The 13,046-nt window shown below is 36.1% G+C and overlaps 1 protein-coding gene across 1 annotated transcript; it reads right to left on the minus strand.

Moving 5' to 3' along the window:
* Positions 1-2,485: 2,485 nt before the first annotated feature.
* LOC125682187 (uncharacterized) lies at positions 2,486-5,326 on the minus strand. Its single transcript, XM_048922624.2, has 4 exons — positions 5,135-5,326; positions 4,655-4,701; positions 4,312-4,452; positions 2,486-3,424 (listed from the first exon to the last, which is right to left on the minus strand). Exons 1-4 carry the CDS (start codon positions 5,251-5,253, stop codon positions 2,598-2,600), a joined length of 1,134 nt encoding a protein of 377 aa, XP_048778581.2. The 5' UTR covers positions 5,254-5,326; the 3' UTR covers positions 2,486-2,597.
* Positions 5,327-13,046: the final 7,720 nt, after the last annotated feature.

The following is a 13,046-nucleotide window of genomic DNA, read 5'->3' on the forward strand; positions in this document are numbered from 1 at the left end:
TACAGGACAGGTCAATGTGTAACTGCTGTATGTACAAATGTATATGTACAGTGTATCTTAAATACACAACATTTCCTATATTCCTGGAACTCCCCCCTCGGGTATCAAATTATGCAGGTCTGTTTTACTGCTGCACCAAAGTCAATACAAAATATATTCGTTAGATAGGACATACGTTTTGTGTTGAACTCTGTAATTTTACTATGCAGGTCAGTGTTTAGCTGCTGCATCACCCCCTCCCTTACCTTGAAGCGTATTTACTTGTATGTTGACTCACAAATACTATTGAACAAATTATGGTTTGTTAGTCTATGCAGATCTCTTTGTACAGTGGTAATTAGTTCATTGCAAACAGCTCACCTCGGATGGTTCTGAATATGATTAGATAATCATATCCTTGGCCTTATTGTTCGCCATCGTTTTGCTTTTTACGCTTTCGAACAAGATGTCCAAGTTTATGTTCAACTAGGCAGTAGTATTTGTTATTTGTTATAATCCTTTTTGGGGGAAATCAGGACAGATATGTTGAAATCCTGTGTAATTGATGTTTTATATCGGTTGATTTTCCCCTGTTTGAACTAGTAAGTAGTATTGGTTTTTGGTAAATTATTTATGGAGGGGGGGGGGGGCTCTGTGCCCGAGTGGTTAGAGCATCGCGCTCAAAATCACACAGCCTCTCACTTCTGGTCGCGCGGGTTCGAATCCCGCTCGCGCCGGTAAGTGAGAAAGTTTCCCAGTTTACTTTCGGAAGGTCGGTGGTCTCTTCCCAGGTACATTGTATCTGGGTTTTCTCTTCCACTAATAAACACTGGGCGCGAACAGATAACTGAAAAATTGTTGAGTGTGGCGGAAAACAGCAAAAACAAAATTATGGGAGAAATAAGGACAGATGTGTCGATATTGGTGCAATGATATGACAATGTTTTATTATTTGATGACCCCCCCCCTTTATTTGTGAACCTTTATTTTCGTCATTTGTCAGAACGAAGTTAAGGTCTACAACCAATCGTGTGTTACCGATTCAAGCCGATAAGTTGCGATTGGTTTACAAGATAGCCATAAAATTGTATAGATGTTCAATGTTATTTATAAATATAATAGTATTGACTAGGCCCATATTTATCATTTTATGAACATTTTTAATTGTATTGCTTATATACATCTCATTCAACAAAGGACACCCCTATCCTCCTGTGACCAACGATCTGACACATTGATAATTTTTTATACGATATTCATCTAACATTTTCGATGTTCTTGATTTTTCCCGTGATTATAGAAGCCACTGTTACGACTTTTTATAATAATTAATTAATTAACAGTCACTGATATTTACAAAAGCACAAAAAAAAAAATCATTTCGGTTGAGCATATTTTGTGATGACACAGATCTTGAAAGTAAGTAATAAGTCTAAAACTGTCCAATATGTCAGATATCGAATGACTCGAGACTCGGAAAATGCGCCTTACGGCTTAATTTTTTTTAACGAAATTAGGTTGTACACTACCTGACAATGTCCAAGAAATCAGGTCATTGTTTACAATGCAAGGTGAAGATAACGAACAGTGATCAATGCAAGGTGAAGATAACGAACAGTGATCAATCTCATAAGTCCTACAAGCAATACAAAATAGATAGTTGGACAAACACGGACCCCTGGACACACCAGAGGTGGGATCAGGTTCCTAGGAGGAGTAAGCATCCCCTGTTGACCGGTCACACCCGCCGTGAACCCTATATCCTGATTAGGTAAACGGAGTTATCCGCAGTCAAAATCAGTGTGCCAAGAATGTTTACAATGTAGCAGGTTTTCTGTTTGTCATTCATATTTATTAAAACAATATTTTATTAATTAATAAGTGAATGGGATTGGGCAGCAGGCATAGCCCATTTCAGCCCTCCCAATACCGCTTTCATTTGCAATAGAGAGTTTCAAATTTTGAAATTATGGAAGACCGTTCATTTTGTCTGGTCAACTATTAGGCATGACGGATTACAATTGCATTCGTAAAATCATTATCTAATTTTCAATACGGAGTCAGATCATAAGGAACGTTTAATATCATCCTTTGGCCTTCAACTCGACATTTAGATATATCGACGTTTTATCTATTAACAATTATTATTTCATTCATATGTCGATTCCATATATCTCAGTGAACTCGAAATAAAAAGTAACCACATAGTCTTCCACATCTGTTTCGTATTTAGATATTTTATGTGAGCATAGATGTTAACTGCAAATTACCAACTTAATTTTATGACAAACGGGATGACTTGTTTAGGGATTTTCTCATTCTCTTTAAGAATTTGAATTTACAAAACCTAAATAGTTTGTGTACAAAGAAAACTTAAAGACCAATTTATCACAAACGAATTACAGTCATTCATCACTATTTTGAAAGGTAGCTATTTTAGTCTAAAGGATATGAAATGTAAATAAAATAGGTGACAGTTACAGATAATACAATGAAAAGATTGATCTTGTTTTTATCGTTGAAAGTTACGTTTAATCTGTTTTAGTACATGCTTATCCACATTATTTTTTACAAGTATTTGTTATATCAGATTAAAAACAAAATATGAATGGTCTCTATTAATGGACAACTTCAAGATATGTGTCCCTTTGGCTGGTTAGCTCGCTTTGACAGATCGATGGACTTTCCACTTCAAAGGTCTGACACTCGGTCCGACTTCCGCTTTCTGACATCCCTTTTGGTGGCGAACCTATCACGTCTATATACGTGTTTAACATACATACTGGTTTCAGGTAAGAATTATCTGGGGATTCATAAAGTGTGTCGGTCACAACATCCAGATAATCTGAACGTCTCTCTTCCAAACTCTCATCTTCTTGTCTAACACTTGGTTCTTCTGGTTTAATATCGATCACTTTATTCCTTAATTTTGGACGCATTGCTTTTGTGACATCACAGATATCAATTTTCAAATCATCTTCGTTTGAGTTTTGTTGTTTTATTGACGGTTGCGACTCGATTTTGTCGTATCTTGAAATATTTTCCAGCATGCCAGACTCGTTGATTTCTACATAAGCCTCTTCCTCTGCTTCGTTTGTAGCCAAGGACTTAGGCTTTTGACTTGCGGAGATGTTTTTCCTACGCTTTTTCAGTTTTCCGTGAATCTGGTTAATTATTATTATGGTCAGAAATAAAGATAAAACAGGTCCCGTGATTATGATGACCTGCAAAGTTTGTGAGTTACCTCCAGCAACTGACTTAGGAGTCACAGAATTTGTTTCCTTGGATACCACTTCTAAGATAGGAATGATATCCGTAGAAACAGGATATACTTTGTCTACTTTTGAATTGTAAGGATTTCTCATTGATGTTGTTTCCACTTTTATTGAATTTGGTGTTGACTCCATGTCGTTTCCTGCTTTGATACTTGTAGAAGGAGTGTACGCTGTTATAAATTTAGAATTGTTATCATTTTTACATGCTTTATATAAATGTATGAAATTAGAATTGTTCTCCTTATATAATCCATTCAATTAGTCATCATATACACCAATTCGTTGATACTTAGATGAAATCAACATTTAGTAAAAGCATATAGAATTTGTATATGCTTCATAAACCTTTCTATACACTTATTGGCAGATATTCTGATTTACCCTTTGTACGTCTATCGATAGTTATTTATACTCCTTTTCTGTACTTACCAGTTAGTCTGCCACAGCCTTTATACACTTACCGTTATTCATTCTGATATACCATTTGTACACCTATCGATAATTCTTCTGATAAACATTTTGTACACTTAGCGGTAGTTATTCTGATAAACATTTTGTACGCTTAGCGGCAGTTATTTTGACAAATCCTTTATACATATATCCTTACTTATTGTAATACTGCCTTTATACAATTACTCATATCCATTCTCATAAACTCTTATTTGTACTTATATCGATAGTCTTATCATCGTTTACCGTTCGTCGATATTATATCCCCTTTGTATGCTTACCTGTACCGGTTGTTATTCTAAAATATATTTAGTAAACATACCATTGTTATGCTGGTACACTCTCTGTACGTTTTCTGGTGCTTATTTTGATGTACACTCTGTACATTTACCGGTACTTATTCTGTACCACGTTTTCCACGCTTACTAGCAATTTTTCTGATATTCAATCTTTGTGCACTTACCGGTATATATCCTATAACATCCTTTTTATCTTATCACATCCTTTGTACACTTACGGCATTGTTCTTTGTAACTTACTAATATTTAGTCTGTTTCACCATTTGTACATTCACCTGAAGCTTGTTCATAAACCTTCGTATTCTTACCGGTATCGATTCTGACACATCCTTTATAGGGATTGCACTCCTCATCCGGACTACATGTACACCGGTGCCCACAGTTCTTCCCGTAGAGCGGAGGTGAACAAGTTAAGGAACAGTTATCTCCATATGAACCCACAGGACAGGCTAAATACAAACAATAATAAATATAACACTCCCAGTGTTGTTCTTAATGTCTTAGGTGCAATGTACATAACGCGTTATTGTATGCATTGTTTTATGTGAAAAATCCAAGCTTAGAGCAAACTCCTGAATAATTAATTATTTGTATTTGTTCTTATATTTCACTCTTTCGATCATACTATTGCTGAATCATAGAATGACTTACGAATGCATTTCCCATTGTAACGGTAAAAATTCGTACAGCACTCGCCTCTGGAAAAATGTTTTATGATTAAATTTTATCTTGCAATAAATATATGACAAACAACTACACAATGTCATTTTGAATATGTTTCCCAAGAGTGAAATTTTGACATTGCTATCGTAAAGGTATAATTTAATCACATATACAGAAAAAAATTACACCTGCAAATATATGTAATACATGCATACATACATACATATATAGTTTCACGCCACTACTAAATTCATGTTATTTACAAAGATAACATCCAAAGTCGGACTTCCAATATCATTGAGACCACTTGCTATTTTGTAACATTGATACATTTGCCGTTTTTGCCTCTATTATAAAAACCCTGTAATATAATGTATCCAGTAAATTTGAAATTCTCATTAGAAAAATCAATAACCTGTCTATTCCATAAGTTCGATATTTATCTGCATATACCCTTCTTCTACGTACCCATCGTTAACACAGCTGCCTTTAGTTGTATTTACATTGAGTGATAAAACCAATAAAGCCAATCTTATGTTTCGACCTCTCCATGAATTAAAAATCCTCATTTGAAATATTGAATCCATTCCATATATGTTTTCTAAGTTTTAACTGGAAGCACCTTGATCAATTTCCCTTATAACATTTATTTTTATTAATGATAATCAAGTGTGTTATACATGCATCCTGTTAGAATGTTAGAAAACGCGGAAACTCCATTGATTGTGATGCAATTTTCAATCACAGGAAACAAATTGTAGATTGGAACTGATCAGACTCTTTACATAATGATCGTTTATAAACGACCAGGTTGGACAATAGGCATATCTGAAACGAAATTGAATTTTCTTCCAAACTGATACCAGTCTATTCGTAGTCACTGGTTTCTGAATACATATGGTTGAGAATAATAGCTAGTTTTTGGCCATTATAAAAAATGATAAGAATGTCCTTATTTGTGACTTTGTTCACAGTATAGTCATGTTTCATTAACCATCATTTGTTTTGTTGATCCAACCTAATTACTGTCCCGTGGGAATCCGGGTTACAATAAGTCCTCAGTAAACCTTGATTGTCGTAAGAGGGGACTAAATTGGACGATCCTTCGGGTGAGACCGCAAAAACCGAGACCTCGTGTCCCGGCAGGTGTGATATTGCATCACAATATATTAGCGGCAAACTAATAGATCAACTTAATGAGAAACGGGATGATTTCAGCTTCTCCATCGTCAACTTCCCATATTTATGTAGCATTATTGCATTATCACCTGCATATGGTGTTTATATCTTGCAACTGATTCGATACGCAAGAGCTTCCTCTGCGAATGGTCAGTTTTTAAATCAAAGCAGCCTACTGACAAACAAGTTTATGATACAGGGGTTGCAAAAGTCTCATTTAATGTCAGTATTTCGCAAATTATATAGTCGTTATAACAATCTAGTTTGCCAATACAGCCTATCATTGGGTCATATGCTCTCTGACCTGTTTCATACCGATTGTTGAGCTGTTCTTGGCACACTGATTTTGACTACGGATAAGTCCTTTTAGCTGGTCAAGATATAGAGCTGACGACGGGTGTGACCGGTCGACAGAGAATGCTTACTCCTCCTAGACACCTGATCCCACCTCTGGTATATCCAGGGGTCCGTGTTTGCTCAACTCTCTATTTTGTATTGCTTATAGGAGTTATATGAGATTGATCACTGTTCGCTATCTTCGTCTTTCATTGCACATCATGATAACATGGAAACATCAGAAAAAGAATTTGTAATATAAATATAAAGTGGAAAGAGGCAAAGGCATACCGACAATATCAGATGGAATTTTAAATACAATAGGAGAAAAGTATGAGGGAAGATAACAATATACAGAAAATATATATCATACGACACTCAAATACAAAAATTGAAAAGAAGAAAATAATAACCATAAAATATTGCTCTGCTTTTATTACACAAATGATTAATTCATGTACACGTATGATCTAAATCAAGAAAAACAAGCAATTTGTCAATTAATTTTCATTTATAGGGGAAAAATTTAGAAACAAAACAAAATATATTACCCCAAGGGAACTGCGTACCGGTCATTCGTTAGGATTTGAAACACTGGTGCTGACGACGAACTAGTTATTTCTGTTTGGAGCTGTTTACTTACTCCTAGGATATATACAAACAATCATCCTTACTACTATTGTTGTTATTGTATTGTTGTTGTTGTTAACACCTGAATGTACAGATAAATCTTCAGCCTGTCCTATAAACCGCCCATTTTTGCCTCGTGGTTTCGGATAAACGTTTTTATTTGCCGTTGATATTGTGATAGCAATCTGTATTAAGTTAGTATAAAGAACATTATCTCTTACGTGAATATGTAAGAGTTACAAAACTTCGAAGTGAAATTCACGTTTTACAATGGCAACTGCGACTCAGACTTCTTAAGTATCGGGATTTGTTTGCAAATGAAGAGAAAAAGCACAGTGTGACATTTTAGATCTTACACCTTTATCAATCTGGAGATATTTTTTTGATTTAAAAAATAAAGAATTTTTCTTTATCGTCGTAGTTCAATCAATTAATGTGATTCGATACCGGTTCAGTAAAGAAACGTAAATCCAATACTCTTATATGTAGAATATGACAAATAACCACACATTTTGCAATAGTTCTGTGCAATAGTGGAACACGCAAAGCTTGATTTTCCCCAATAGAGACCAGAGTAGGATTAAATAAAAACAAAAGTTACGACTGTCGAGAAGAAACAAAACGTTTTTACCCAGTGTCATTAACACCATATTGCAAGGATATGGTCCAAAAATAGTGTAGAAATAGTGAATGATCTTTGGGATTGGTCGACCCGTGACTTTCACTTCTGATACTGGACGCTTGGCGAAGGAACAGTTATAACCTTTTTCAGAAGTCTTTATACGGCGTTGGGATCAAGATTCGAAGCGAGCGCAATAGCCTCTAGACTATATCCTGATCGGGTAAACGGAGTTATCCGTAGTCAAAATCAGTGTGCCAAGAACGGCCTAACAATCGGTATGAAACACGTCAGACAGCATTTGACCCAATGATAGGTTGTATATAATTTAAAAGCTGTACAGCAAGTCGTAGAAAATCTTTACAAAAGAGTATATTGTAAATAATATAAGTTTTTAGAAAACAATGAAATCTTAATTTAAAAAGGAAAGAAAAAAAAACAACCAACCAGTTACCTGAAATAGAGAACTAGTCATATTTTAGTCACAGTCGTAACACGCGTAAGCTGTTGTTTGAAAATTGAAAAGGGCGGGGGGGGGGGCATATAAACTTACAACACTAAATAAACACATATATGATGAGGTGTGTGAGTTATTGAGTTAATGTGTGCCTGAGATTGGGTATGAGTATACAGAATACATAAACCTTTAACCTACCATCATTCTTATAATCCATAGCGGTGGATCTAGGAGCCGCGCATATATGTCTGTGCGCACGTGCTTCTCTATGCTGAACGTCAGGGTACTGGATAATGAGTTCCAAAATACGTTTCATGTAATATTTAATTATAACTTATCTTGTTCTGTGGATGGCGGTATTTGACATTGCAACAAATTTTAGTCACGATGCAAGATACACTATCTGTTCTTGTCGAGATAGCTATCGCAACAAAATGAAATAACTTACCTTGACTACACGAGATATACTTTGGTTTATGTCAAGAAAACCAGAATATTATCTTGACTTGGCGAGATAGTTATCTTGACTTGACATAATATCTTATGTTGACAAAAATTATCTGGATCGCATAAATATGCCACCATACGTTTGTTATACAATTGAGTTGTCAGTTTGCCCTTAATGTTTACTTTAAATAAAATATCTAAGTATGAAGCAGAAGTGGACGACTCTGTGGTGTCTTGTATTTAGAGCTCACAGGGATATATCGAATCGATTTATGAATGAAAAGTGTATATGATCAATTCTTAACCGAAACTAGCTATTGACAATTTTTTTTAAATGTTACAAGGGTTTGAACAATCTCGTTTGAAGTCAGCATTTCGCAAATTCTATGGTCGTCATAATAATCTAATTCGCAAATTCAACCTGTCTTTAGGTCCAATGCAATCTGAAGTATTTCTCCAAATATAACTATGGGTTACTCCGTTTATCTGACCAAGATAGAGGGTTTACGGCGGGTATGTACTGTCAACAGAGGATGCTTACCCCCCCTGGGCACCTGATCCCATCTCTGGTATGTTCAGAGGTCCGTGTTAGCCTTAATCTTTATTTTGAATTCTTTATGGGGTTTATGAAATTGATCACTGTTCGTTATCCTCACCTTTTTATGAACGAACTCATTAACTACATTGTAAACATACATGAATTAGGCAGAACGAAAGGTGATACAAGATAATCCTACACCATGAAATGATAATCTAATGGATTGGGAATGCACATTACATTATTACCTAAGCATTGTATCGCTTGATGTATTTAAAACAATGCTATATATCATAGATTTTGTTTGACACAAAGTCAAAGTCGGTTTTTGTCAATAAATGGCATTTCTACTATGAATGTATATTTTAATTATGTACACGATTAATATCGTATTCTATATTAGTCGAAATGGGAATGTAAAATCAACTTTAGTTATTCATTTAATATAATTCAATAATGGTAGTAAACATGCTGCAACAATATCAGTAACGTCTCTTGGTTGTGTTAGTTTATTAATGAAATGGGATAAAGGTCCACACAAACAAAGTATCACGAAATCAATTTCATTTAAAACAGGAAGTCATGGACACTGTGATACCATCTTATTTGTGAAGCCCATTTCATGATTTTTTTTCCCAATGGAACAAAAACCTGTGTACGCTGCCCAATAATCATCCTTACATGTACTTCAAAAGTAGATCAAACAAATACAGAAGTTTTACACTAGCATATTCACATTTCCAATGTTTTTGCCTTTGACGAATTGAATGTGAACAATATGCATATGAATTTTGAAAAATATAGTACGACTATTTTAACGGCTTGGAATTCCGACAGAAATGAAAATGAAATGTAATTATAAAAAGTAAATTTCGTTTTCAGAAATACATATGGGTATAAACAGCAATGTTTCACACTAGCATACTTCATAAAAAGTATGCTGGCGTGAAGCATCGCAGTCCATGTCCTCATGTAGTTTTAAAGTCTTGCACAAATCAAATCTCTATGACTATGCATATGTTGTCTACACAATCACTAAACTCCACAATGTGGTTATCATACACAGTAGTATTCCTTGTTTATGAATATCGATAGCTGAAGAGTAATAATTCTGCGTTGTCAGATCTGATGTCGGTCTGTATGACGGTGAGGGACTTGGAAAGCATCCGTACATGGCATCCAACATGGCGGTACCCGATGAACCTATACGACATGTAGACTGGCGCGTAGAATTGTTTATCAAGAATGCCATGGTAACTTCTTCTCCAGGTTTGCCCCTGATACCCACTCGCATGTTGATTTCGGCATGTACAATGTTAGTAACTCTCTCAGGCGACATGGGTACCCATTTAGAAATTTCTCCAAATATAACTATATCTGTTCCGTTCCTGTAAATATAACAGTATAGTACGTGTTACGACATAGTGATCTTTCTACTGCATGATTCACACGGATGAGGTGGAAAACTGGTACTTACAAACCAGGTTCTCTGACACTGAACAAGTACAAGAAGAAGTCCTCACGCGTACAGTTGCCGAGGACTAACGTGTGATCATCATCAAATTGCTGCCACATCTCCGGTAAACCGAAAGGGAAGGCAGGAGATTGCTTAAGCTGTAGGTATAACGTGTTTAAAGCAGCAAGACTTTACTTGACTTCAATACAAATTATTTCCTTTATACATGTAGTTTGTTATTTATCCTGCGTGATGGGACAATATATCATTGTTAATTTAATTAACAAGATTAGTAACTGAAATGGTCGTTGTTTAATGAGACTATCTCGGAATCATGTGTCCCGAATACTTATTGGGACTAAACTCACACTCTCTGAGTTCATAGACTGGTACTTGGAATCCTATGTCTGAATACTTATTGTTTCTATACTGGTGCTGACTGGGAGTGATTTGTCTGGATACTAAGTTTGAATATACAAACACTATCTGGAAACCCTGTGTCCGAGAACTTGACCGTGTATGGAGATGACAGATTGGCTGCCATAAGAATGCCAAAGTCACGTGGACGGTCAGAGACGATGGTTGTATATAAGATCCACATTTCCCCTACAAGACGATCAGCGGATGGAATGGCAGCCTGTAAATCAAAAACCATGTATCAATGGATAACGAAGAAAATAATTCATTTGAGACCTTAATGAAAGGGAAAGATAACGAACAGTGATCAATCTCATAACTCCTATAAGGAATACAAAATAGAGAGTTGGGCAAACACGAACCCCTGGACACACCAGAGGTGGGATCAGGTGCCTAATCTGAGAGGGAAAAGGTAACCAATTAAGGTCTCAGAGACATTTGCATATCTTTACCAGGAATTTAGTATTCTGAGGATACAAAGCGGAAATTCTTTACAACTAGAAAGTATCAGCCGGGGACTGAAGGTGGATTGTTTTACAGGCAGAAAATACCACTTTTCTTCCAATTAGACAGCATAGCCCCCGCTGGTAATGCAACGTACTACCAGAAGGGATTTCCTTACCGTTATATTGTACAGTACTAGTTGGGAATTCCATACAGTAAAACAGTTGAGCACTAACTGGGAGTTTCTTACATTTAGACAGCCTAGTACACGATACCAACCCGGAATTCCTTACAGTTAGACAACACAGTACCATCTCAGAATTCCTTACAATCACACAGTGTCATCTAGGTTATTTCTTACAGCTGGTCAGTTCCAGCCAGTTATTCATTACAATCAGATAATATTAGTCAGGAGATTCCTTATACCCGTAGTCACAGTCGCTTACTTATCAATATGCTGCAAGAGGAAGGTGTCAACTCTGTCTAACTAATTACCAATGAACCGTTCGCGGAAACCTAATGGTTAGAATACTTCGCAATTGGGTGATTCTGGGTTCAATCTCCACCGAAGTATGTATAGTAACTGTTCTTTCGCTAAGCGTCTGGTATCAGAAGTGCAAATCAGTTTCGGTTGAAACGTTAAAAACGAAAGTCCCGTTTAACGTTTCGTGTTGACACAAAAAAAACCCGCCCCTTGGAGATCCGGGTTAAAATAGATCCTCAGTATCCTTTGCTTATCGTAAAAGGCGAATAAATGGGGATGGTCCTTCGAGTGAGACCGCAAAATCCGAGGCCCAGTGTCACAGCAGGTGTAACACGATAAAGATCCCTCCCTGCTAAACGACCGTAAGCACCGAGTATAGGCCTCAATTTTACAGCCCTTCACTGGCAATGGTGACGTCTCCATGTGAATGAAAGATTCTCCAACGGAACGTTAAACAATTTACAACCAATCAACAATAAAGAACCCTCACTGCGACCTTAAGTTCCTTGCATTGGTGAAAAAATGTGGCATTTCACTTACAGCTGATGACGTCCCTGTATGCATGATACATTCTCGAATGTGATATAAAACAACAATCATAAAAATCACATGATACATATTTAGTATTTCCATTGCTTAAATCACATGATAAAGTGAAATGTTGATGGGGAATTTGTCCGTGGAAACGTTACAGGAGGCATGTGGCTTCAATCTTGATGGCGGATAAGGAAATGATTTCCTTTCCCTTATATTCAACCATCTCCTTATCTTATACGCTATCCTCAAGCTTTTTTACAATTGTAAGCAATACTTTTGTTTTCAACGACAACATAAGCGTTGTGTCATAGTTAGAAATGTGACAAATAAACGTACCTTGGAATTATTCTTGTATATTACAATCCTATATGTGTATAAAAGTGTAGGCCTCTTCTACGGATACAGACCTTGATTATTTGTCTGTCGATGGCAGTAGCAGGAAGCGAAGGTTTCAACATACGTCCGTTTCCATCACAACATTTCATGATGACATAGACATCTGAACTATTGATCTTGTCCCCTGGACCTACAGGTCCAGCACTAAGGGTCGATACTAACACCTCTAACACATGGTAGGGCTCCGTGACAGCTTCTTATCAAACAAACTCATTACATATTTATACATGTACGTGAAACTTTAATTGCTTGTGTGAAAATCAACAACCTTGAAAACTCCTAATGTATTAGCGAAATTCATATCGTGATTCTTGATTTTTTAAAAATATTTTCATTCAAATATAATTGAAGAGGTGACAATATATCAAGGGTTCGTATCCCCTTCGTTAATACAAGATATAAAATGAGCTGAACCTTAATACCTACCAGGGTAAAGTGGG

The sequence above is a fragment of the Ostrea edulis genome, chromosome 2 (assembly GCF_947568905.1).
Source record: "Ostrea edulis chromosome 2, xbOstEdul1.1, whole genome shotgun sequence".
In the NCBI taxonomy this organism is placed as follows: Eukaryota; Metazoa; Mollusca; class Bivalvia; order Ostreida; family Ostreidae; genus Ostrea; species Ostrea edulis.